At 54.2% G+C, this 25,055-nt stretch overlaps 1 protein-coding gene across 4 annotated transcripts in view; it reads left to right on the top strand.

Moving 5' to 3' along the window:
- The window catches only part of ARHGAP26 (Rho GTPase activating protein 26), a 103,993-nt gene that overhangs the window by 68,101 nt on the left and 10,837 nt on the right, over positions 1-25,055 (top strand). For 3 of the 4 annotated variants that reach the window (XM_040078076.2, XM_040078075.2, XM_040078077.2), the window contains exons 18-20: positions 5,758-5,917; positions 7,306-7,444; positions 12,056-12,209. In XM_040078076.2, the coding sequence (XP_039934010.1) occupies positions 5,758-5,917; positions 7,306-7,444; positions 12,056-12,209 (453 nt within the window). Of the gene's footprint in view, positions 1-5,757; positions 5,918-7,305; positions 7,445-12,055; positions 12,210-24,115; positions 24,472-25,055 lie in introns of those variants that run through there. The other variant, XM_040078078.2, reaches the window with a different exon arrangement.

Genomic DNA, 25,055 nt, shown 5'->3' with positions numbered 1-25,055 from the left:
ATCCAGCTGTGGCCAGATCCACCCGGGAGAAGAAGCCATTCTTGTTGGAGCAAGTCAGCGTGCCGGGAATCAGTGCAGGCACAGGTCTGCTCCCAGCTGAGCAGGGAACCCGAGCGAGCCTTTTGCATTCAGCGAGTTTCCCCTTGTCTTCACTGGGAGGTTTTGTCATTCCCTGGTGATCCGTCCTCCTCCTGGATCCGCTGGCTCCAGGTGCATTCCTCAGGCTTGGCTCTCCGCTCTGGGGCTGGGGAGGCTGCAGAGCTGTGAGCCCACGGCCTGGCTGCAGCCAGCGGGGTTTGTCCATGTTCCCGATGTTCCCAGTCCCCACAGCGTGGCTGAGCGAGCCCAGTTTGCTCCTCTGGCCGTTGCAGAGCTCCCTGCATCCAGAGCAGCCCGAGGGGTGCAGGAATGTCCAGAGCCTCGATAACGGGCGGGGTGAAGGGATGGTGGTGCAGGGTGGGAGTGTGGGAGAGTTTCTGTGCTTGTGTGCTCCAGCTTGGGAATCATGGAACCTTTAAAGCTGGAAAAACCCACTGTGATCATCGTCTCCGGCCATTGCCCCAGCACTGCCAAGGCCACCACTAGCCCGTGTCCCCAGGTGCCAAGGTAAAGCGGAGCTGGTTGTGCTCCCTGCTTCTCCACGGCCATCTGCCAGCCGCCACCTTCCTTTTAGGAACGATTTAGGAATGTGTGATTGGCTGATTTAGCTGCCTGGGACACCAGTGGGTGCTGCTGCAGCTGGAATTGCATCACTGGTTCCACCAGCTCTGCGCTGGGTGCCAGTCACAACATTCCTGCCATAAACACCTGCTGTGTTCCCAGCCATCAGACATTCCCGAGGCTGGGAAACCCACCATGGGTTTGGGTGAGAAGTGAATCATCCCCAGGGAGCTGCAGGGCCACCATCTCTGGGGACACAGCTCCAGCAGCCCCCCGGAGAGGGGGGAAGCTGAGTGGCGGCCAGCCCAGCCCCTCTTCCCTCTCCACCTCTGCGCTCGTCAGCCGCAGCCCAATTAAACTCAATAATGTGCAGGGATGAGTTAAATGCACCCAGGAAAATTTCCCAGAACTCATTAGATTGAATCCGATAAATGTCCCCAGTTGTGCGTGCTCAGGCTGCCCTGTGTCTGTCTGTCTGTCTGTCTGTCCGTCCCTGGAGAGGCCCAGGTTAGAGGGACTGGGGGCTGTGGGGTCCCAGCTGTGTCTGCTGGACAAAGCCCAGCCCTGCTGAGCCTCCCCAGGCTGGGGCTGTGCTGCCCCAGGGGCATTTCTGGAGCGTGTCCTGAGCCAGAACGGAGCTGTGGAAGGGTCTGGAGCACGAGGCTGATGGGGAGCAGCTGAGGGAGCTGGGAAAGGGGCTCAGCCTGGACAAAAGGAGGCTCAGGAGGGACCTTCTGGCTCTCCACAGCTCCCTGACAGGGGGTTGTTGGCAAGTGAGTGGGAGTCAGACTCTTTTCCTGGGTAACAAGTGACAGGACAAAAAGAAATGTCCTCAAGTTGCAGTAGGGGAGGTTCAGGTTGCATATCAGGGAAAATTCCTTCCTTGAAAAGTTGTCCAGCCCTGTCACAGGCTGCCCAGAGAGGTGGTGGAGTGACCATTGCTGGAGGGATTTAAAACTGTGTAGATGAGGATATTGCTTCGTGGTGGCCTTGGCAGTGCTGGATGTTGGGCTGGATGACCTTGGAGGGCTTTTCCCACCTAAGTGATTCCATGACTCTTTGCACAAGCTTCATGGGAACGGGGCTGGTGGCTCTGGTGCCACAGATGCCTCGGCACCCAACGTGCCGCCTCTGCTCCCTCTGCTTTTTACCTTCCCTCTATGTCCAGAGTCAAAGGCGTTTAATTCCTACTGAACTACCCAGAGCAGCCCAAATAATTTTGGGGATTGCTGGCCTCTGTGTGATTGGCTTTTCACGTTAAACAGCTCTTCTGGTGGTGGCAGACAGGGGATGGATTTTTACCTGTAGCAAGAGGAACGAGTTGCATTATTTTCTATCCTGTGAGGACTTGCTAGGCCAGCCACAACAAGCACTTTGATTGCAAAGGTTTGTCCCAGGCACGGAAATAGAAACACTCCAGACTTTCCTTTTGTTCCCTTCAGATGGTTTTCTTGCTCAGAGATTTTTATTCTGAATCAGGAAAAATATTTGAACTAATAATGGCACTTTTGGCTGGGGTTCAGATACATGCGTTCTGTATATAAACTACGTGTTTATATAAAATACACAGGCAGCAGTTTATGCATATATAAAAATACATCTATAAAATACATGTAGGAAGTCATTCCAGGCACGGGAGGCAGGAGTTGTGTGGGAGCAGAGCCAGGAACCCCTGTGGCACCCACCAGAGCTCCGACCACACTGGAATATTTACTGTTCCCTGCTTCCCCTGCACTGAGCCTTGGCTACCAATTACCCCGTATTAAATTGTGTTTGGTCATGGCAGTGATTATACGGTATCCAGGCAACCCGGGCATAATCTAATTTAACACCCAACATGGATTTACTCCCTCTCTGCTGTGTTTTGCTGGAAGGCAGTGAGCAGTGCCCGGGACACCCGGGGCTGTCCCCAGGGCGCGGCAGGGCTGGCTCCCAGTGGCACCAGCCGGGCGCTGCCAGCGCCCAGCACGGCTGCTGGGGCAGCACCAGCTGGGTGAGGTGTTGCTGGAGCTGCTGCAGGCTGAGCACACACCTTCCCCTGGCCGAGGGGCTCTGCCTGTCCCACACCCCCAGGCTGATCTCCCGCTGATCCCCGAGGGACGCAGTGGGAGCCGTCGTGTGCTGCCACGAGAAGGATCGGCCCGGAGTCCCAAAAGTCCCAAAGCCAGTGGTAGCCTGGCTGTGAGCCCCGAGCAGCAGTGAAGTGAGGAGGTTCTGCACTCTCCTCCATTAGTTGTTGCCTTTCTCCTGTGCTGGATGTGACTCCCGTAAAGCGAGGAGCAGGAAAAGGACCCGTAGAAATGACCGGCGGTGCAGTTCAGAGTGCACCAAGGGCCGGAAAGAAACAGCAGGTTAAAGGGAAAATACAGTGAATGCTTGGAAAACTTCTAAAGAGCAGCTCAGGAATGGCACTGACAGTCCCTGCCGAACAGCCCCGGCATTAAGCCCACTTTGGGCTGAGAGCACCCATCTTTAGAAACTGCGGTGTTATTTCCTAGCACAAAGGATGATGAAAAGGTATAATTTAGAGTAAATTATCCTGTGGGTAATGGATGGGGAATTTGAAGGATGCGAAAGGTGAATCATGTGTTGGAGCATGGCTGTGGTGATCCGGTGCAGGGATAGCTATTGCTGGAAAAGTACCTGGGCTGCAGAGCAGGAGCTGGTGTGGCACTGAGGTTTTTACTCCAGAAAGGAGCCGGAGTGCACAGCTGCAGAAGGGCTCCCATGCTTCCAGAGGCAAAGTGAAGAGCACTGAGGAGGGGTTTGGTGGTGGAGGCGAGGGCCAGCACCCTGGGGTGAGTGGGCAGGCCCTGGGCACACCCTGGTGCTGTGGGACCATGTCCTGCCTGCGAAGCCATTAATAGCCCAGTCTGAAATAATTACCAGGACCACGCTCAGCTGCCTCCCTGTAATGAGCTGATGACAGTGCAATTTATTAGAGTGATGTAGGACATGGTAACGGTAATGAGAAATGGAGGCACCTAATTTTGTGCGACTTAGATCAATTCAGTTGTTTTTTTATAAATGAATATTGTTTTACTAACCACAGAACATCATTAAAATTATTATTTTATTAGTGCTTTTGAAAGCCGTTTGGGCTGCAGCTGCGTTTTTCCATATCCAATTAGGAGCATGTGAAGTGTGTCTGAAATGCAATTTTGCAATGCAAAAATGTCGTTGGGATCTGTGAGTGATGTGGGTGGGAGTGGGGGGTAGGTTTGAATCCCCATGTAAGAATTATTTAGTGTGTATTGTTTCATATTGGACTTGTTCTGCCTTTCTTGCTGCTCCGTGAGGTTGTGACTCCCTAAGCAGAGTTTGTTTCCCCTCCCAGCTCGGTGGTGCTGGCGTGGCCATGAGCAGCTTGGCGAGCTCTTGGCTGTGGTGAGGATGAGGATGAGGATGAGGATGGGGAGAGGCTCTGTGCCCGCCCAGGGGTGAGGATGGCCAGCCTGGCAGTGTGAGCAGCACATCCCCTCTGCCCAGGCTGTCATCTCTGGGGCAGCCCATCTGTCCCAGCCGTTTACTGACAGCGGAGCTTTCCCGCAGGCTGTGATCAAATATTCAGAGCTTCCTGGCAGTGGGGGGAGTTACGGGTAGCAGGGAGGTCCTGCCAGCTCCCCAGGGCCTTGGCCAGGACGTCCCCACTCTGAGGATGGATCCCAAGCAGACTCAGTGGAGGGACAGCTCTGCCTGTTCCCCAGGGATGAAAGGTGCACCAGCACGAGGCTTCTTGCCCAGGCACTGAGCAGGGCTGATGTTGCTGTTGGGGACAGCTGAGCCAGCAGCCCTGAATCCCCTTTGTGATGAGGCCCCTGTGCTGTATGCAGGGATGAGTTCTTCACCAGTTCAGGTGAGATTTGGATGGAAAAGGATGGAAAGGATGAAAAGGATGGATCTTTGCCTTTTAGCCAGCCTGGGCTTGCGGTGCGCTGAACTATGCTGAGCTTGCACATGAATGTCTTGACCCCAAGATCGATGGTAGAAACTCATAAATTTTAGGGTCAGTCCAGCAAGTGAGTCTGAGCCTCACTGTGTGCTGGCCTGCTGCATTTGTCCAGGGAAACAGGAGAGAAAGTGAGGGAAAAGACACTAAAACCCCCTCAGGCTGTGTGTGAGCACACAGCCTGAAGCCACCACGGTTCCTGGTTGAAGAGGTCAGGAGCAAACCACAAGAAAGACTCCTGGAGACGGGGCTGCACCGCAGGTCACAGTGCCCTGGACGTGTCCCCGTGTGACTCAGCAGTGTCCAGGGCACCTGGTGAGCTCTGTCCCAGCCTCAGCCAGGGCTCCCTGCGCAGCCCAGCATGGCCAAGGGACACCTGCCCGTGTCCCTGGTGCTGCGTGCCCTGCACAGCAGAGGATGTGTCCCATCAGGGCAGGTGCCACCTCTGAGGGCAGGTGCCAACAGGAGCTGCTCCAGGGTGACCCCTCAAACACCACAGCCAGGGAGCCACGTGCTCAGCGTGAGCTGCTTCGCTTTGCTGAGCTGGTCTGTGCCCCCTGGTGAACTGAAAGAGATGGAGGTGGTGAGGAGGAGGGCTTGGGTGTCCCTGTGTCCCCATCTTGTGGGGGTCCCTGTGCCATGGAGAGGGGAGCACGTGGGGCACGGGGATCTGGGGGAAAAGCCCCATCTTGGCCTCCCTCCGGCCTGGCTGGGCCAGAGGGGTCTGACCTCTGGTGCTGGAATGGCTGGGAAGGAATTGGCCTTTGGAACATATGAGGTCACTCATTGAGTTGGAGAGCAGCGCGTGTCAGAGGTCCAACAATTTGTTTTCAGAAGGGCTTTAAGCATTAATGATTCAAGATGTTTTCCTGGGAGTGGTTTGCAGCATGAGGCTCAGTGGCTGGCCTGGGGTTGAGGTTTTGTGGGATTAGTCAATTCATGGAGGCTGAAAGGTCTCCAGGAGCACAACAGTTAAATTTGTACTTTTCCACATGGCTGAGCCTTCAAGGAGCTCACCAGGAGTGTGAAAAATGTAAACAGCATTGTAAGCCTTGTGCCAGCCACGAGGCAGGGAAGGCAGGGAGGGGGTTCCCTGGGGATTAGTTCTATCACCTACTTCATTTTCTTTCTCTCTTTTTTTTTCCCAGAGTTGCAGATAATCACAAGCAGAACCTGATGACTGTTGCTAATCTGGGTGTGGTGTTTGGGCCGACGCTGCTTCGACCTCAAGAGGAAACAGTGGCTGCCATTATGGACATCAAATTCCAGAACATTGTGATTGAAATTTTAATAGAAAACCATGAGAAGGTAACAGCTTCCCTTGCTTCTTTCGTGTCAGTAGTTTATGGAAAGGAACTGGTCCCTCTTTGCCCATGGCAGCCCCCTCTCCCAGGCCTCCCTCTCCCATGGCTGGTGGCACCACGGTGGGGCTGTGCCGGGGAGGGGGCAGCTGGCCCCTGGTCCTGGGGCTGTGGTTGTGTAACCAGTGCTGCTGGTAGCCAGCCTTGTGTGTGGTCGTCCCAGTGTGAGTCAGCATGGCCGTGGCTCCATCACAGAAATTCCCTCTCTCCCCGCTTCCCACTGTTTAATGAGAATTTGTCCTTCGTTTCAAGAGAGGTGAACACTAAAGCAAACCAGTGAGATGCACACCTTGGCTGACTCTTTGCTGACTAAATCCAGGTTTATCCAAGTACTGGCTTTATCCACAGTGTTGATCTGAGTCCTGATGCATTTGTGTTTGCTGGCCATGGATGCTGTGGTCTGTCAGTGGAGCAGTGGTGGCTCGGTGGGGCCGAGGTCCTGGCTGTCCCTCCCTGGCGGCATGTGCTAAAAAATACTGTTTTCTTCTAAATGCGGGCAGTTCCCTGATCGTGATCTTTTGTCAGTCTGGTTTTCCTTGGAAAGGAGTAACGGATTTGTGCATTTGGGCAGCGAAGGCAGAAGTGGAAACCAGCTTGCCCTGGCTGGGATGGCATCACGGCTCTAAGTCCACATCCAGTTCTGACTCGAGCAGAGAGCTGTGCCAGTGTGTGCTTTTCCTATTGGGAAAGCCTGGCATGTCAGTTGTCTGTCTGGCAGGGGCAGGTAGAGCAGGAAGGACGCTGAGGAGTTGGTTTAATGGACTCTAGCAATGGAGAGAGACTTGGAGAGAGCTGGTCTGGAGAGGTCACTGCCCTTGTCTGAGCCTGGAGGTCCAGAAAAGGAACAGTACATAACCAAGTATCAGCAACCAGCAAGGCTGCTGCTCTTTGGGTTCATGCAGTTTTAAAATTTTATCCCCTTGAGAAAAATGTGATTACTCAGTTTTCTGACAGCTGTGGCTGGACATTGCAAAGACTTTCCCAAGCTGGTCTGCAGCCGTGGGAGCGTGGGCGCCGGGGTCACGCAGTGGGGGCACAGGGGGGACACTGGCTGCTCTGCCTGCGCTGCTCGTCATCACCTGCACCCCAAAAGTCAGCAGAGTGCCAGAATGCCAGGGTTCTTCATAGCTTGCAGTGTTCACCTTGGGTGGAAAAAAGAGGAGCGCAGACAGAGCGGGAATGTGGGATTTAGGAATGTATCCCCAAAATGTTGCCCTGTTGTGTGCACGCCTTCCTCAGAGGCTGCGCCGTGGAGCAGCGCAGCCCAGGCAGGTGGGCAGCTGTCCTGTTCCACGGGGTGATGCCAAAGAACAACTTGTTTATTATTTTTAACAGATATTTAACACGGTGCCAGAGGCTCCGGCGTCGAACTCGCAGCTGCTGTTATCCCGCAAGAAGAGCACGGAGTCGAAGCCTCCCTCGTGCAGCGAGCGGCCGCTGACGCTCTTCCACACGCCCCAGCCCAACGAGAAGCGTGAGTGCCCTCCCTGCCCTCCAGCTTTGCCCTAATCGTGCCTAACAGACTGTCATTCCCACGCCATTCCCCTGCGGTTTTCCTGCTGGCAGTGGGAGGGGTGATTCCATAACGGGGTCAGGCTTCGGTTTCCTCTGCTGTTGCATTGGTGGGGAGTGGAATCTCTCCTGGCATCCAAGCCCTTAGCCGGGGCTCCACACCAGGCTGCCTTAGCATGGGATAAAGTGTTGCTGTCCCCTCCCCACCTGACGGGCCCCTGCGTGTCCCCTTCTCGTGTTCCCGGGCCCGTCATCGCTGCCATCAGCTGCCACGGCACGGGTGCCACACCTGTGGCAAGGGCAGCTTCCTGCGGGGCCGCCCCTTTGGGGTGGCCCCCTTGGGATGGCCCCTTTGGGATGGCCCCTTTGGGATGGCCCCTTTGGGGTGGCCCCTTTGGGATTGGCCCCCTTGGGGTGGCCCCTTTGGGATTGGCCCCTTTGGGATTGGCCCCTTTGGGATGGCCCCTTTGGGATGGTCCCTTTGGGGTGGCCCCTTTGGGATTGGCCACCTTGGGATGGCCCCTTTGGGATGGCCCCTTTGGGATGGCCCCTTTGGGGTGGCCCCTTTGGGATGGCCCCTTTGGGATTGGCCCCTTTGGGATGGTCCCTTTGGGATGGCCCTTATGGGATGACCCCTTTGGGATGGCCCCCTTTTGGGGTGGCCCCTTTGGGATGGCCCCTTTGGGATTGGCCCCTTTGGGATGGTCCCTTTGGGATGGCCCTTATGGGATGACCCCTTTGGGATGGCCCCCTTTTGGGATGGCCCCTTTTGGGATGCCCTCGGGCACTTTGCCTTTTACAGACAGGAAAACTCGGCCGGGAGGTTTGGCATTTTCCTGAGGATTATGTACCGTGGCAGTTTAAAAATGTTGGAGCTCATCTTTCCATTTCTGTCACTAATTGATGCTCCAGATATTTGGGTGAAAGCGCCAAGGCCCCAGCCCTGCTCGTGGGGTGGCAGAAATGTGTCTGCTCAGGCCGTTGTGTCGTGTTACAGAGTAAACCCAATTCCCAGCGCTCCGGTTCCTCCTGCCCGTGTGCTCCTGGAGCCAGGCAGCTGCACGCAGGGAGCTCTCCCAGTTTGGTAAAAAAGCAGGAGAGTCTCCTGGTGCGCAGGACAAGCACAAGTGGAGCAAGGAGCAGGGAGGGCTGGGGATAACCAGCTCCCCAGGGTGCACAGAGTGGTCGCTGTGGACTTTGCTGACTCTCAAAACACGTGGGTTTGTCTGATTAAGTTACTGTTAATGACCGGGCGCTCTCCTTTCGGCGGGTGTCGGAAAGATCCGCGTGGGTTTGAGGAAGCAGTGGTGGCCCCAGAGCGTGCTCTGGAAATGGTGTGGGACGGCTCTCGGTGCAGCCTCAAATATCAGACGCTGCTTTTGAAAACTTTCAGCCCAGTAATTTATCTGCTGCTAACTGAGCAGTGGATGTCAGCCTCCAGGCTCTCCGGGCTGCTGGAGCCTCCGTGTGCCATCCTCCCCATGCCTGGGAGAAGAACTGTGCTCATGTCTTTATTTCTGCATTTATTTATTCCCACGTGAAGCAACATTTTCTTGTTTTTCCTCCTGACAGTCTATAGCCTCCTGTGTCTTTGGGAAGTCACTGCTGTTTAATTTGCCTTCCCTGCTGCACGTCACGAGAAATATGTGAGGTTTCCTTTCTTCTTCTTTTCGGCTTCCTTTCCTTTCTTACTGGTCTGGAGACAGACCAAGGCTCTTAAGTCAGGGTGAAGCACAAGGGCTTAGTCAGCAGCTCAAGCCCAGTTGAGCACCACAGAAATTGAAAGTTGAAATTGAAGCTAGAAACATTCTAAATGGGAGCAGGCTGCACATTTTTTAAGACTGGGAGCAGTTTGACTTAAAAAGAAGTGGAGTGGGATGGTGGATTTTTCATCACTTGAAATCTGTTCATCAAAGTCCAGTATCTTTCCTAGATTTTCTCTGGCATTCATCACACCAAGCTGTGGCTAAGTCAAAAATTATCATATTCAACACACAGGGAGCAGATTAGATAATCATAATTAATCTATGATTATAGTGATTATTTTGTTGTTAAGCATTTCCATTTTTATCCATATCTGACCCAGGGAGTAGCTCTTGTGGCACAAGTGTCACCAACACAGCAAACACCATTTTATTCCTTACCAGTTCTTTTGTCATCCCCTCTCTGTTCCCTGGGGTCACCGTCACCAACGTGCCCTGGATCAGTTATCAGGCACAGCCCTGGCCCAGCACGGTGTTCCTGGAGACAAAGGCTCTGGTGAGGCTCCAGTGGCTCTGCCTGCCTGATTTCCCACTGGAGATACAAACTTTGGGCAAGGGGTGAAAGGCTCTTCTTTTCTCTGTGTGCTGGAAATGCTCTTGAGCTGATGGGCAGCTCTGCTCTCGTAGCTGTCAGACCAAACTAAATCTTCCAGCAAAGAATCCTTCACACGAGCTTTCAAAAGCATCAAGCAAAGTAGAGTTTCAGCCTTTTAAAAAGGAGGAAATCAACTAAAGCAGGAGTTCCAGATTCTACCATTCCTCCCCCTTCCCCTTGAGCCGAGGCACTTCCAGCTCTGTGGCTCCCAGCTCGCTCTTGGCTCGTGGCTGCTGTGGAGATTAGAGGGACAATCCACGCTGAGCTGCCAAGCTTATGGAGCTTATTCCCAGCCCTCAGCCTCGGGCAGAAGATGCTTGCAGATATGAGCTGGTGTCAGTCCACGCTCTGGGGGCTCGGGTCAGCTCCTCAGGGCCTCGGGGCTGGCCGGGTCAGCACTGGCAGTCCCTGCTCTTGGCCAGCTCTGTACAGGTGGCCTCTCGTGGGCTGCCTAAAACCTGCTCTGGCAGATGCAAAACCAGAGAGATTTGGGGTTTTTAGGTCCTTAGACACCTGATTTTTTTTTTTTTTTTCTTTTTTTCATCTGCTGGCTATCACGTCTGCCTGGCAGTATTTGTGGGGGTCAGTGCTCTGCTTCTCTTCACTTTTCCCTCTTTGTCTTCTGCATGGATCATCTCTTTCATGACAAGGTGCTGCTGCCCTCTGAGGCCTGAGGGTTCAGCTTTCTCGGAGCTGGGGGCAGAGAAATGTCTGTGCTGCTTGTTCCCATGGTGGCCCATTGCAGATGGAGATTAATGAAACCCATGTATCAACATCACACACCCTTGGCTCATCTCTGGAAGATAAGCTCAACCTGAGCTAAACCAAGCCCTGTCCTGCTGCCCTGCAGGTGCTGGTTCTGTCCAGGTACCTGGGAAATGCAGCAGCTCCAGAGAAGGAGCAGGACAAGGAGCCTTGGAGTCTGCTCTGGGCAGCCACCATCCTTTGGGTGAAGTGGCATTTCCCTCTGGAGGGTGGCAGAGCTGCCCCAACAGCCCAAGCCAACCCTCCTGCCAGGCTGTTTTACAGGCAGCTCCTTCCTGCTGTGTGCTCAGGATTAACCTTTCACACAACCCAGGAGTTCCTCTTGCACTCTTTTACCCCCCTTTATATGTGCACAGAATACAGATTAATATTCCACATTCTCCCCACTGAAATAGAGGTGGAATTTAAAGGGACTGAGAGCAAGGATTCCCTATCACTACATGCTTTTGGGTTGTAGTTTGACCATGTTGTTGTGCACTGGAAAAATAATTTTGGAAAGAAGTATCCTTGAAGTAGGACTCTGTGTTTTCCAGCTGGTGCCTGTCTTTCAGGAAAGCAGCATCCCAGAAGCAGCCGCTCCCTGCCCGGGGCTGCTCGCATGCCATCAGTGTTGCTAATTGCTTCTCACAACTGCAATTAGTGCTCCTATGCAAAGGCATCTCCTGGAAATGAGTTAATGGGATTTTCAGCGACCTGAGGAGAGGGCCCGTGCTGTGGTGGCTGTTTGAGATGCACAACGAGTCAGTGCTACACAAACAAACGATGGGGAGGTCTCTCCACAGATGTGATGGAGGGAAATGGGAATCTCTGAGAAGCCCTGGTCTGTCAGCAGAGCACTCCCCAGCGCTGGGGCACGCCCAGCACATCCCGTTCCGGATCAGATCCAAAGGCAAACTTCTGCTGCTCTGCATTTCAGAAGAGCTGAGCCAAAACCGAGCAGAGACCCATCCTTTTCCTCCTTCAGAAGTGACTAGGAAGGAGAAACAGTAATTGGTGCCAAATGTGAGGCTGAAGCAACTTGAACTGGGTGATCTGCCCTGTTCCTGGTCTAAGGTGTTGTCCTACCCTGTCACTCAAACACTCCATCCCTTGGCAGCTGATTTCACTCACACAAATCCATTCCTGTACATTTCCATTTCTTTCAGGTTGTGGCCTTTTGGACGCCTTTGTGAATGTAAAATATTAATACCTTAAGAAAAGTGTGTATTTTCCTAGTAAAAATGGTGTTCATTTAAATGTATCTGCATCTTAAACCCAAAAGGGGCAGGGAGCACCTGGTGTTTCTTGTGGTTTAATGTGTGATGTGTCTGTAACTAACTGAGCTCTGGGGAGATGTTCCTGTTTGCACTGACACAGGGTTTCCTGGGAACGCTCCGTGCCTTCACAGTCCTTTGCTCTTCCCTTCATCTGCAGTGGCAGCTGTTGATTCTTGGGTTTTGCTGTTTTTCAGAGGAGAACAGAAACAGCATCATCAACTCCAGCCTGGAATCTGTCATCTCCTCAAATGTGAACAGCTTCCTCAACTCCAACAGCACTCCCCAGCCCAGCCTGAACTCCAGTGATCTTGAACTAGAAGTAATTAAGCCAAACAGGCCGAATTCCCTGTAAGTACAATGGTAATTAGCGTTTTATAGACTCTCCATCCTTAATCTTTAATCAGAGCTGTTTCTTACTCTCAACCTCAGCAGTTTGCTGAAGAATACAATTTAACGTTTTAATTTTTAATGGGCACCAAACACTCCATTTTTAACTCTAAGCAGTGGAGTTGGTTACCGTGGGTTCCATCTGCCGTCGGTTCCGGCTCTGATGGTTTTGCCCACGTGGGATGTTTCTGAGCACAGCTCCCCGGTGCTGCCCGGCCCATCTGGTGATAACCCCAATGCGCACAAAGGACTTTTCTTCTCAGTTCAATCCTGTGACTGTTGTCAGTACAGTTGATCTCCGGCCAAATCTGTGCTGTCGCTTCTGCTATTGCTTCCTTCGTCTGGAAAGTTCAAGGGAAAAAGCAGTGACCTTAGCAGTGCCTCCCTGGGGAGGCCGGGTTATTTATGAAGTCCCTGAAGCTGCTGTGGTGGAGCCCTCTCGCGATGGCGGCTCCGCTGGGGGAATTTCCTTCCTGCCGGGCCCGCAGCATTTTCCCACAGAAGCTCCCCTCCCTGCCATGTGAAGATCCGCTCAGATCTCCAGGAGATGAAGGTCCAGGCACGCCCTGGAGTTTCATGTCCTGGAGATCTGAGCAGATATCCAGCAGATGAAGATGCCCTGTGCATCCCTGGGGTGGGCGTTGGGAACACTGCTCCCCTCCCGGAGCACCCCAGCGCAGGGACACCGGGGTCCTTCCCACCCCTCCCACAGCCCCAGGCTCTCCCAGTTCCCTCTCATCCGAAGCAGCCCCGTGCCCTGAGGGCAGGCAGGGCCATGCCTGGGGTAGCTGGGTGCCAGTGGGGGCTCGGCATGGCTGGGACAGGTGCTGTGGACGTGGTGACGCTGTTTCCTTGGCTGGGTTTGGGGTTTGAGGTGCAGCTCTCACTCCAGCATTCAGGATGGCTCTCCCAGGCAGGAAGGTAAGTGTGGAACAGACACAGGCTTCACCCAGCTTCACCATCTGCTCTGCTTTCTCATCATCCTCCTCCTGCCGCTAAAGCCTGAGCTGCAGCAGCCCCACAGCCGCCTCTCCTCGGCGTGCCCAGCCCTGTGCCTGGGATCTCCCCCCAGCAGGAGAGCCGTGGGGGCAGGACACAGCACCCAAAGGTAGGACACCTCCAGGTCAAGGCTGGGCTTTACGTACAGTACATACAGAGTAAAGATGCTTCTCTCTCTCATGCCTGGTTGAAGCTCTGGGATCAGTCACATCCCATTCCCCCGACCGGACGATTTTAGTTTATCCTTCCAAGGGGAAAAAAAATGGTGTGTCTTATCACAGAATGAGGTTTGTGAGCCTGGGTCTTGCTGGCACCTTACAAGGATTGGTTGCCAAATTCACAGTTTTTTGGAGTCCAAGAGTTGCCTTTTCCCTAATGATTTATTTCTTAACAGAAGTTATGAAGGAATCCAGCAGAATAACCCAGTTTTAAAGCTGTGTGAGGCTCTGGGGAGCGGAGGCACCGTGCTGTTCCCGAGGGATTAGGTGAACAGGCTGGCACTGAACCAGGTGCTTGTGCCAGTTACAGAGCCTTTAGCTCTGTGAGGTGAAACAGGGCTGAGCAGGAGAGCACTGGCAGCTCATGGCTCTGATGGTGCTGGTGCCATTTGGTGCTTTTCCACAAGTCCAGTGATCATGAGATCATTTCTGCACATGCAGGAGCATACAGGGTTTTGGTTTGTGTTGAGCTAAAGGTTAAAATATGGATCTTGAGGGGGGCTAAAACCACAGGGCAGGTATTCTCTGTGACCCCAAATATTTAAATCAAATGTCTTTGATCCATCCTTTCAATGAGAAATGAAGCTTCCAACTTGATTTTACTCTAAGTGTGTGCGGATGTCAGTCCCCCCGCTTGCCCAGGAGCAGGGGCTGTGCCTGTGTTTTTGGGAGCTCCGTGGGGTTGTGCCCTCGGTGGGACTGGGCTTGCAGTGGTGAGGATGAGGAGGGTGAGGAGGGCTGCCAGCAGCAGGTCTGTCCCAGCGCTGCCCTGCAGGCTGGGCCGGGGCAGGGTGTGAATGGTGCCAGTGTCCGGCCGCTCCGTCCCCAGCCGTGTCTCCATAAAGACACTTCTGTTTGTCCAGGCAGCTGAGAAATGTGGGCTTTGCGGGCAGCCTGGGGCAGCCACGCACTCTGCCCCGGGCTGGGGCAGCCGCTGCGGCCGTGCCAGGGGTTCTGGTGCTCCCCTGGAATTCTGGGCCCACAGTCGGCATCTGTGGCCATGGGGAGGGGCTGGAGGAGCCTTGGGGTTTGTGCTCCTTCAAGCGCTGCCAAATCCTCTGCTGGTCCCGTGACACCTATCCCTGAGCTCTGCTTCGGGACTTTGGGGTTTTTTTCTTGTGTTCTTCACAATTCTGTGTAATTTTCAGCTGGGGACCTGGGCTGTTGTGCTGGGGAGCTGCTCAGGAGCTGCTGAGCTGGGAGCCTGTGCTTGCCCAAACTGGGGAGGGAAAGGAGTTGGGTCATTCTGATGTTCTTCATTCCTGCTGAGGAGTCCTGCTGATATTCCTGTAGAAATAACTCCTGTGGATTTCAGAGGGAGGCTCTTTGGAGTGCCAGCATTGGGGCCTGCAGGCCTGGGGTGTTTCTTGTGTCCCATTTTGAGCACCGATGTGTCCAAGGTGGCCTTTAAACATGCCAGCTGTAAATTGTGAGCACCATCTGTGAAATGAGAGATGTTTGTTTGAGCTTCTGTTTACAGAAGCCCTTGGCTCCCTGCTAAATGCTCGTGTATCCCCCAGGTCTGCTCTGCCAGGAGCTGCTCCAGTTCCTAAATCCCCCTCGCGAGCGAGTGCCGCATCTTCCCAGCCTCTGCTGCAGCGGTGGCTGTGCTGGGGCTGAGGTCCCTCACCTCGGTGCTGCTCCCCCCGTCCCCCTCCCCAGGGAAACGGGCTCCTTCTGATGTGCTTTCCCTGGAGCTCAGTCCAGGGTCTCCAATCCAGAGGGAAATTGTTTTGCTGCAAGGCTCAGGCTCTTCCTTCCCAGCCACCAATCGGGCTTTTACGATGGGAATGCATTTATTTATTAGGGCTGGGTTTATTTTTATGGAAAAACTGCTCTGGCAGGAGTTGTACTGGGTGAGTCAGCAGGACTGCTGTCCCGTGCCAGGAGCTGTCACTGCCTGGGCACCGGGGCCACCAAACCCTGCGCAGTGCTGGGTCTGTGTGTCCCAGCAGTTTCTGTGTCCCGTTGGTCTGTGTGTCCTGTCGGGTGTTTCCATCCTGCCCCTGCAGAAAGCATCTTCCTTAGAAAGCAGCCAAGCATGAGGCAGGAAGCACTGGGTCTCTAGCAGAGATGTGTTCTTCAGCTGAGGCGGGGGAAGGACGAGGGAATGGCTTCGTACTGAAGGGCAGGGTTAGGTGGGACATTGGGCAGGAATTGTTCCCTGTGAGGGTGGGGGGCCCTGGCACAGAGAAGCTGGGGCTGCCTCATCCCTGAGAGTGTCCAAGGCCGGGCTGGGCAGGGCTTGGAGCAGCCTGGGACAGTGGAAGGTGGCCCTGCCTGTGTCAGGGGTGGCACTGGGTGGTTCCAGCCGAGGAGATACAACCAGTTTAACACCTTTCCCATCTTCATCCATGCCTCCAGGCCTGCCAGTGCTCCCAGTGCTGGTGCCCATCCTCATCCTCGGGCCTGGGGCACTGGTGGATGGGGCAATGGGCCAGGCTGAGCCCCCACACTGCCAGCCCTGGCCCAGGCTGATGCTGCCCCTCCTTCACCCCAGGGGCTTGGCATTTAGGGAAATAATAACCTTGGGAAACTCAGATTTAGTCAGTACATGTCTATTTGCATTTAATTTCATTTTCTCACTGACCAAGTATGGCTATTTCTTGCCCTCTGTGGGTATGGAAAGAAATGAGGAGCAGATCTAAGGTCTAGTGGTCAAGAAAAAATAGCCCAGTTACTCCAAGGAAGAGTGGTTATTCCCACATAAATAAATCTTCATTAGGCATCCCAGTTAAAATTGAACATTACTCTTTCCGTGCCTGAAAATGAAAGAAATTTCAAATATTACTGTCCCCATCAGGGCCTTCTCCAAGTGGCTGGGAGGGAGCTGTGGGGCAGGGGGACAGGGGACAGCACAGCAGAGATGTGGGACTGGGCTGATGCTGCTCCTTCCTGCCACTGCTCCGTTCCTGTGCTCTGCTCTGAAGGCCCTCACCATCCCAAATCCAAGTGCAGCATCCCAGAATCATGGAACCACCAAATGCTTTGGTTTGGAATGACCTTCAAGCTCCTCCAGGGACACCTTCCACTATCCCAGGTTGCTCCAAGCCCTGTCCAGCCTGGCCTTGGACACTTCCAGGGATCCAGGGACAATGGATCAAACAGGACTGGGTAGGATTTCTTTTGGAAAAATGGTCCCTTCGAAAGGCAGGCGACTTTGACAATTACCAGCTGGGACACATGAAAGCAAAAGCACGTGAGGTGAAGCAAACAGACCTTTAAATGCTGCTGGGGAGCTGGACAGAGCTGCAGGAGAGACCAGGCTGTGCCTGCCGCGCTGTGCCTGCCCATCTGTCCTCATCCAGAGGGGCTGTGCTGAGCCAGAAACGAGTCCTTGACCTGCCTGACCCCAGTTCCTCTCCCTGTGCTCCCAGGCCCTTGTTCTGCTGAGCTTTCATGGCTCCCTGCTCGGTGGCTCCTGTTGTTTATATTCCTGAAGAATAATGGCAATTAGAGGTGCAGAGGCACAGGAGCGGGTCCCACCCTCATCCTGCCTTCCCGGCAGCCACTTTGGGAATGTCCCTCAGAAATGGCATCTCTGGGACTTCTGTTTAAGAGATTTGCTCATAAATCAAGTGCTCGTGTCCCTGAGGAACCTGGATTCTCACCCGCTCTCCTCCCACCCTGATATTCAGCCCCACTTTAATTTGGAAAAAGGCCAGGAAAATGCACTGGTGTTTTGTTTTGCTGTGTGTCACTATAAAAACAGTGACTTGTGTTCAGAGGGGTCCAAATCAGGAGGAATTTCCCCATGGAAAGGGTGGCCAGGCCTTGGCAGGGGCTGCCCAGGGGGTTTGGAGTGCCCATCCCTGGAGGTGGCACTCAGAGCTCTGGGCTGGGGACAAGGTGGGGATCGGGCACAGCTTGGGCCTGATGCTCTTGGAGGTCATTTCCAGCCCAAGTGACTGTGGGATTCCGTGTGTTCCCCCGGGTGGTGCCCAGGAGCGGGTCCCAGGGGATGGGGCTGCTCCACAGGCTCCCATCTTGCACTGCACTCTAGGGGCCCTGAGTGGTTCTCACTGCAGCAAAGACGTTTCTATTTCACGTTAATTTCATTTTCTGGTTCTCTGTTCTCATGAAATTGCGAAGCAAACCCCGTGCCATGGCTGGGAGCTGCCCGGTGCGTTTTGGGGTGGGGAACGTGGAACTGCGAGGAAATAGGAACTTGATTAATTGCGAGGCTTTGGGCAAAACAAAGCTGTTTCTTCTTCCTTCCACTGCATTGTGGCCGCCTGGCCGGGAGCCACCGCGGCTCCAGAGCAAGCCAAGAGCTGGGAGAGGCGTGTTGGGGCCAGCAGAGCAGGGCTGGGGCTCCCTGGGGACCCTCCCCTGCTGCTGTGTCCCCTGCTGCCCTTCCTTGGGGGGATTGACCCCCGAGCAGCCCGTGTGTGCTGGGCACCCGTGGGTGACCGCAGGGAGTCCCAGCTGGACACTGGGGCTGGGGCGAAGCGTCTCCCTCCCTCCTGCTCCCTGCAGCCGCTCAGAGATCAGCCCAGACCCCAAACTCTGGTCTTGTGCCTAATCTGGGTTTGGATTGCCAGGGCCAGCCCCGAGGGGCGGATCTTCGGCCGCCAAACAATAAATGGCATTTTTGGGGGATTAGGTAAAATCTTGTAATCAGAGCAGCCTTATCTAAATTGCTCTTTAAGAGGAGCAGACCAGTTCCCAGCTGTGGTCCTAGGCTGGGACAGGAGGTTTGACACCCCAGATCTGTGCTTCCAGCACAGTGGGATGGCTGGAACTGGTGCGAGAGATGCCCTGGGTGCCCCCCAGCCCTGGGTCTCCAACCCAGGCTTTTCCTGCCTGAAGTGTTGCCTTCCAGGCAGGGTCGGGGTGCTTGATTATTTCATCTCCCCTCCCTCCATAGCTCCTCGTGTGGCTGCTCAGGGTTTCCATTTTCTGTGCCTCAGACGGGGCTTGGTTTGTGCTCAGGAGCAGCAGAGATTGCTGCCAGCTTAGAGCAGAACCCGCCTATCTCCCAGTCCTCTTACTTGAGAAAGGCTCCTAAAATTCCCAGTCTGCTGCTTGGCCGATTCCAGATGACATAACATTCAAACTATCTTATGACTTATTTAATTTTTTTGGTGCAGACAGTTGTGAGGGTGTCTGTGTGTTTGTTTCTTTTAGAGCAGTTTTAGCCTGGGAGTCCTAGATAATGCCTGTGGTGAGAAAGCTCTGTAAAAAACCAGAGTGATTCAGGGCTCTGGCAAATGTCCTTAAACCTGGCTCATGGAAAACACAGGCAGCAAACTCAGTGGACTCCACAGATAAATATACTTGAGGCTTAGTTGCTGATGGCCATATAATCTTTAAATTTGTATCTATATCTATATCTATATCTATATACACATGTATATGTACAGATTTCACATGGAAGGTTGAACTTTATGGTCTTGCAGGTCTCTTCCAGCCTTAATGATTCAATGAATTTTTTCCCTTGTGCTTAACTAATCCAGGATTTATTTTCTAAGCATCTGTGTCCTTCCATGAGGTGTTTTAAGATGTGTGGAAAAGCGCAATGCTCTTTGTGGGCCGCAGGAGCAGGGGTTGGTTTGGGGAGGGCAGAGGGAGGTGACAGATTTCCATTGGAGCTGGGATGTTTCACGGATGTTTGGGTAAGAGAAGCCCCCAGCAGTGGGATCCTGCCTGCCCAGCATCTCTGTGTGCCAGGCTCACAGGAGGAAAAGGTGGCATCTGTTTTCCTGCTCTGTGGGCTTTCCATGAGCTCTGGAGTTTGGCACAACAACTGTGCAAATCTTTCGCTCCTTCGCTTTTCGGTCGGCTCCTGGTCTAGAAACTTTACACAAATTGAACTTGAAAGTGAAACCAAATATTCTCATAAAACATCTCCAGCCCTGTGGCCAACCCCTTGTGACCTAGTGGTCGTATATCAAAATATTTTCTCCCGGCTCCTCCATTCAAACAAAGGTGATTTGTCAGGCTGAGAGCCCTCTGCCACCGGGAGCTCCTGGAATGGGGCTGGCTCTGAATCCTCTGCCGTGCCCTGCCCATGGCTGTGCTCCTCTGGGTCTGGTGTCACAGGGGGTGTGTGAGTGGCTGCAGATGGACAGACGGAGGGACGGATGCACAGCCTCCCCAGAGGCTCCGCACTCCAGGCCACCCCGCAGCTCCTGACTCCCACCACGCACAGCTTTTCCCAGTGCTGCCCCTCAGGAGACTCCTCAGATGTTTCTGCCTTTGAAGAGCGCTGTTCTCTTTGGGTGGTGCTCTGGGAACATCTAAGGGTGCTTCTCACAAGCTGAATTAATTTAGATTTCCTTGCAAGAGTTCTAAAAAAGCACCTTAAACTTCAGAGGCACATGATGCTTAAGAGGTAGCTTTCTGGAAAGCCTTGGGAAAAAAAAGGAGATCTTGCACTTCATTGCTTTCCTAATTCCTATAATTAGTGTGGAGATCGCTGCATAGCAGCATCTCCTTCAAAGAAACTGCCTCAGACAAATATTGGCTAATGGAAATTTTACTTTCAAATGGAGCAGGATTTGAAATCCATCCCAGTCACTGTGGGGGGATGGATGCAGGAATCAAAGATGCTCCACCAAAGCCTGCCCCGGGGCAGTGACAGGCGCTCTGTGTGCGGAGCTGCTGTGTGGAGCTCAGGAACAGCATCCTGCTGGCCAGGCCTCTCTTTTTCTCTTTCTCCTCCCCTGGCTGCCTTTCCCCTTTGATTTTGGGGTCCCGGGGTGTTCTGCTTGCCCAGCCTGCTCAGCCCCCACGTCCAGCTCCTCTCCCAGCCCCTCTCTCAGTCGGCGTCCGAGTTTCCTTTGGGCAGAATCTCAAGTGTGAGCCCAGCCAAACCTTTCACTGAGCTGCCTGAAAGCAAAACGATGGTACATTAGGTCTTCCTGCCACCTATAAATGTCACCTCGGATGAAATATGGTAGAGAAAGGGCCGAGCGCATTCTTTGGTTCCTCTTTTTGCAGGGAGATCGAATTCAAAACCAGGGACGTAGCCCAGACTCTCCCTTGTAAAAGTCTTTTGACGGCTCTAGGAGTGTTTTTGAGGCAGTGCCGGGCTCCAGCCACACCACAGCCCAGGGAGTGCTGAAAGCGTCCCGGAGCTCCCCCGTGGCCCGGCAGCTCCAGCTGCCAGCGCTGGAAGGAGCTGGGGCAGCGCAGGGGACGTGAGCGGGGTTCAGATGGGGACCACCCCGCGGGGCCGCCGCTCCTGGATCCCATTTCCCAGCAAAGGGCTGACACCTCCCCCGAAGGCGGCCAGGAGAACGGGGCTGCTGGCTCACAGAGACATCGCGTCTCCTCTGAAAGGAGATCCTTGTGCCTAATTAATCTCCTCAATTAGCCGGAGCCGTAAGGCCCCCGCTTTCCCCTCACCTGGGGTAACCCAATCCCGCCGTGCAGACAGCGGTGACAGGGCCGTGCTAAGCTGGGACATCGTCAGCAGCCCCAGAGCTGGCGCCGGGCCCGCGCCCTGGCACCGCGCCGGGCCGGGCCCGAGGGGTCCTGCGGGGCAGGGGAAGGGAACCGGGGGGACAAAGGAGCCCTGAGCCGTCTTTTGGTGCTGTCTGCACCAGCACCTGGACAAACAGGAGTGCCAGCAGCCGCGCCACCCGTGGAGCTGAGGAAAATCCCTCTGGCTTCAGGCTGTGCCGAGCTGAGGGGGGAAGAGAGATGAGGGATGGGAATGGCTCCCTGCTCCAGACAGTGCCCAGGGCTCCGGCTGCAGGCCCTGGGGGAGCCCGAGGAGCAGGGGAAGTTTATCCCCTTCTGTTGCCGCTTGCTCTGAGGGCTGGATGGAGCCCCTCTGCTCTGGGGCCGGGCTGGGAGAGCTGGGGCTGCTCACCTGGAGAGGAGCAGGCTGAGGGAGAGCTCAGAGCCCCTGCCAGGGCCTGAAGGAGAACTGGAGAAGGACAAGAGTCTGGACTGACAGCAGGAATGGCTTCCCACTGCCAGAGGGCAGGGCTGGATGGGATATTGGGAAGGAATTCCTCCCTATGAGGGTGGGCAGCCCTGGCACAGGGTGCCCAGAGCAGCTGTGGCTGCCACTGGATCCCTGGCAGTGCCCAAGGCCAGGCTGGACACTGGGGTTGGAGCAGCCTGGGACAGTGGGAGATGTCCCTGCCATGGCTGGGGTGGGAATGGATGGGGTTTAAGGTCCCTTCCAGCCCATGCTGGAGCAGGAGGTTGGGTTGGAAGTGCTGGGTGGGCAGCACAGCAGTGGGTGCAGCACAGGGAGATTTGGGAAAACACAAGGAATAAGCAGAGGGAAAATACCCAACCAGAAAGAAGTGAATTGAATGTATTAATCTTCTCTGTGTTTGATTGCTGGGAAGGGTTCTCCAAGGTTACATGTCCAGCAGGGAGAGGAATTGAGGCTGGGCCAGTAAACTGGGAGGGTTGTGGTGCTCCCACCTCCCAGCTGGGCTGTGCCACTGCAGGAGGAGAGGTCTGCTGCTTAGAGCTGCTGAGGCAAAAACGTTCGCACAAACTTTGGTGGTTTTATGTGGGGAAAAAAAAAAAAAAAAGAGATGAAAAAAGAAAGAACAGAACTAACACGGCGTTTCTTTTGATAAATATAACCGAGTTGGATTGTTTCAGTGTTGTGGTCTTGGGGGTTTGCAGTGAAATGCTCTGATCAGCTCTCTGTTTGCAGAACGCTGCAGAGCAAAGCAGCACGAGGCCAAATGGACAAAATGAAATCAGGGGAACCAAGAAAATGCAGAAAATTATTATGCAGTGGCTTTACTCGTCCATCATTCTTAAATCACCTTCTCAGGCCCAAGAAATCCCCATTGTTTTCCTCACTGTGTGTGCCCTCCGTGGGCAGTGTTGGCTCCTCGTGCTGCAGGGAGGAGATTTACACGCTAAAAAATGAGAGTTTGAGTCCGTGGTGCTGATGAGGCTCAAAGAAACTGTTTTCTGTTAGGATCTGAGCCTGGAAGTGGCCTCCTATCACGTTATGTGGGGAACATTCCTTAGCCAGGAATGAATTTTTTACGGTGGGGAATGACTGTTCTAGTCATTTCCAGAAATTGCTTTAAAAGTGAAAGGAGCCTCTCTCCCTTTGGAGAGCGGGCAGTGCCAGCTCGTGGAGGGAGTTGCTGCTGCCATCCCCAAATCTGTGCCCTCCTGGGGTGGTGGCAGAGCACAGTTTATCCTCTGGGGCTCGTGTGGGGCAGAGCAGGCGGCTCCCCCATCGCCTTCCTTGGGCCATGCAGGTGTCCCTCCTGGCTCCCTGCAGCAGAACAGCTCTGCCAGCCAGAGGAGGGCTTGGCCTGGGGAAATAGGGGCCAAATGCCCTCACTTTGCACCCAAAGCCAGGCTCCTAGGGTGGAGGGGCAGCACGGGATGGGTGCTCCAGGGCTGCGCCCACCGCAGCCTTGGGCAGGGGTCAGGGCTGTCCTGCCCCAGCTGGCAGCAAGGACAGCATCCTTCTGTGTCCCTCAGCTTCCCTGCAGCTCCAAGTTCCAAAAAGGAGGTCACCCTCAGGCACACAGCTCAGGTTTAGCTGCCCGTGGCTGGCAGAGCCAGCTCGGCAGCGCTGCGGAGCCGCCCGGGGCACAGGATGTGTTTAGCTCAAATATTTGATCCTCCCAAGCCCCCCACAGCTGAGCTGGGAGCTGTGATCCCACAGGGACTTCAATTTCCTTCATTTTCCAAGGATCCCATATGGTTGTTGGGGTGGCAGATGGGAGAGTTTTCATTTCAGGGGGATGTAAGATAGCAGTGCGTTGAATGCCAGAGGGGAGCGAGATTTCTGGAGGGCTGTTGAGTTCTGCTTAATTGCAAACAGAATTTGTTGGTGACTAATGCGCCCAGCCTTGCAGCATTATCTCATGTTAGAAGCTGTGGCACGATGGAGAAGCCATGACTAAGACCCTGGCTCCTGATTTACCAACACTTCCCTGCTAAACTGCCAGTTTGGCTCCCTGCTGCCACATTACAACTTTTCTATTAATAATTAAGAGCTTTAACCCAGTTTGAAAGCACTTGGTTCAGCATCAAACCCTCCAGCCTGATTTTGAGTCTGCTGAGAGCCTTTTGGGCAGAGAGGAAGAGGGAGGGGTTTATTGAGGGAGCAGAAAATGCAGCTGCTGAGCAAAAGGTGGAGTGAGATGTTGGGAAGGAATTGTTGTTCCCTGTGAGGGTGGGCAGGCCTGGCACAGAGTGCCCAGAGCAGCTGTGGCTGCCTCTGGATCCCTGGCAGTGCCCAAGGCCAGGCTGGGCAGGGCCTGGAAGGTGTCCCTGCCATGGCAGGGGTGGCACTGGATGATCTTTAAGGTCCCTTCCAGCCCCTGCTGGTTCTGTGACTCTGTGTCGTGTCCAGGCTGGTTCGTGTGGACCCGTGGCTGCCTCCATTCCCTGCCCTGCCCCATCTCCCCCTGCCTGTCCCAGTGCTGGCACCCTGTGGGAGCAGTCACTGGGGGGTCTGTAGCTTGCTGGTGATACTGGGAATTCTCTGTTTCAAACAAATGGTGCAGCTGTTACCGAAATGCTGTTCCCTGTTAAGATGTCACGATGCTCCCGACACCTGGAGCTCACCTGGCGGGAGGAGGCCTGTGCTGGCACCAGGCTGCCCCTGCAGCTTCCTTCCTGCGGCGCCTGCAGCGCTTGCTCATGCTGAGAACTCATCCATTGCTGACTCTCTGCTTACTCCCTCACTCTCTCCAGCTCTAGCAGCAGGCTCTGAGCTCCGTGCCAGAATTCTGTACCACAGCAGCCCTGTCATCTCCTCCCTGCGCACCATCGAGCATCATCCGTCTGCGCTGGGAATGTGGGACAGCAGCTCCAGCCCTCCTCCCCAGAGCCAGAACTCAGCCTGGGCTCTCTCATTCAAGTGGAAAAGCTTTTAGCTGGTTTGTGAAATGACTAAAGCAGGGAAATATTCCCACACATGGGAAATCAGCCAAGCAGCCAAGTGACAAGACAAACCCATGTGCTGGGTGTCAGCAGGATTGCAGAGGGACACGTCCGTGTTGTTGGAAAGAAGATGCTGAAATCTGTGCTGATGGAGATGAGGAACTGGTGAATAGAGATGTGGGGAAGGTCTGTACTGAAGAATTTGAGATTTTTTGGACCAGTTTGGTCAAGTGATGCAGACCACAGGCCATTTTAGCTACTTATCTCTTTAAATGTGTCATTTTTTTTCCACCCAAACGAGCATGCAGTAACATTACTCCTGAGAGAGTAACACTGCAGAGTTTAACATCATTTTTCTTGCCTTTAAGTACCAAGTACAGGAAGAGCCCTGCCAGACTGGAGGCCTGTGAGCTGTTGGTCAGGTCTGGGGTGGTGCTGCCAGTGCCCAGGAGCTGCTTCCTAGAGCCCATCCATCGCTCCAAGCTTTGCTAGGCTGCTTGAACTCCATGAGCTTCCCAAACCCAGGCTGCCTCCCATTTCATCTGGGGAACAGAGCCATGGCTGCTGGTGAGCTGCAGTCTTGTCCTTGTTTCAGCAGAGCTGAAGTGCCCTGGCATTACATAAAGCTGTAATTTTCTTTTTTCTTGTTACCTTTGAGAAGAACCTTATGTTCTGCAGCTAGGAATAGATCAGGGAGCAAAGGGCTGGGTGGTCCTTGATGTGTTTTACTGCAGTCAGGTACTGATCATGT

Source organism: Hirundo rustica, chromosome 14 (assembly GCF_015227805.2).
Source record: "Hirundo rustica isolate bHirRus1 chromosome 14, bHirRus1.pri.v3, whole genome shotgun sequence".
Lineage (NCBI taxonomy): Eukaryota > Metazoa > Chordata > Aves > Passeriformes > Hirundinidae > Hirundo > Hirundo rustica.
The sequence above is the reverse complement of the archived record's forward strand: the minus strand, read 5'-3'. Positions and strand labels throughout refer to the sequence as shown.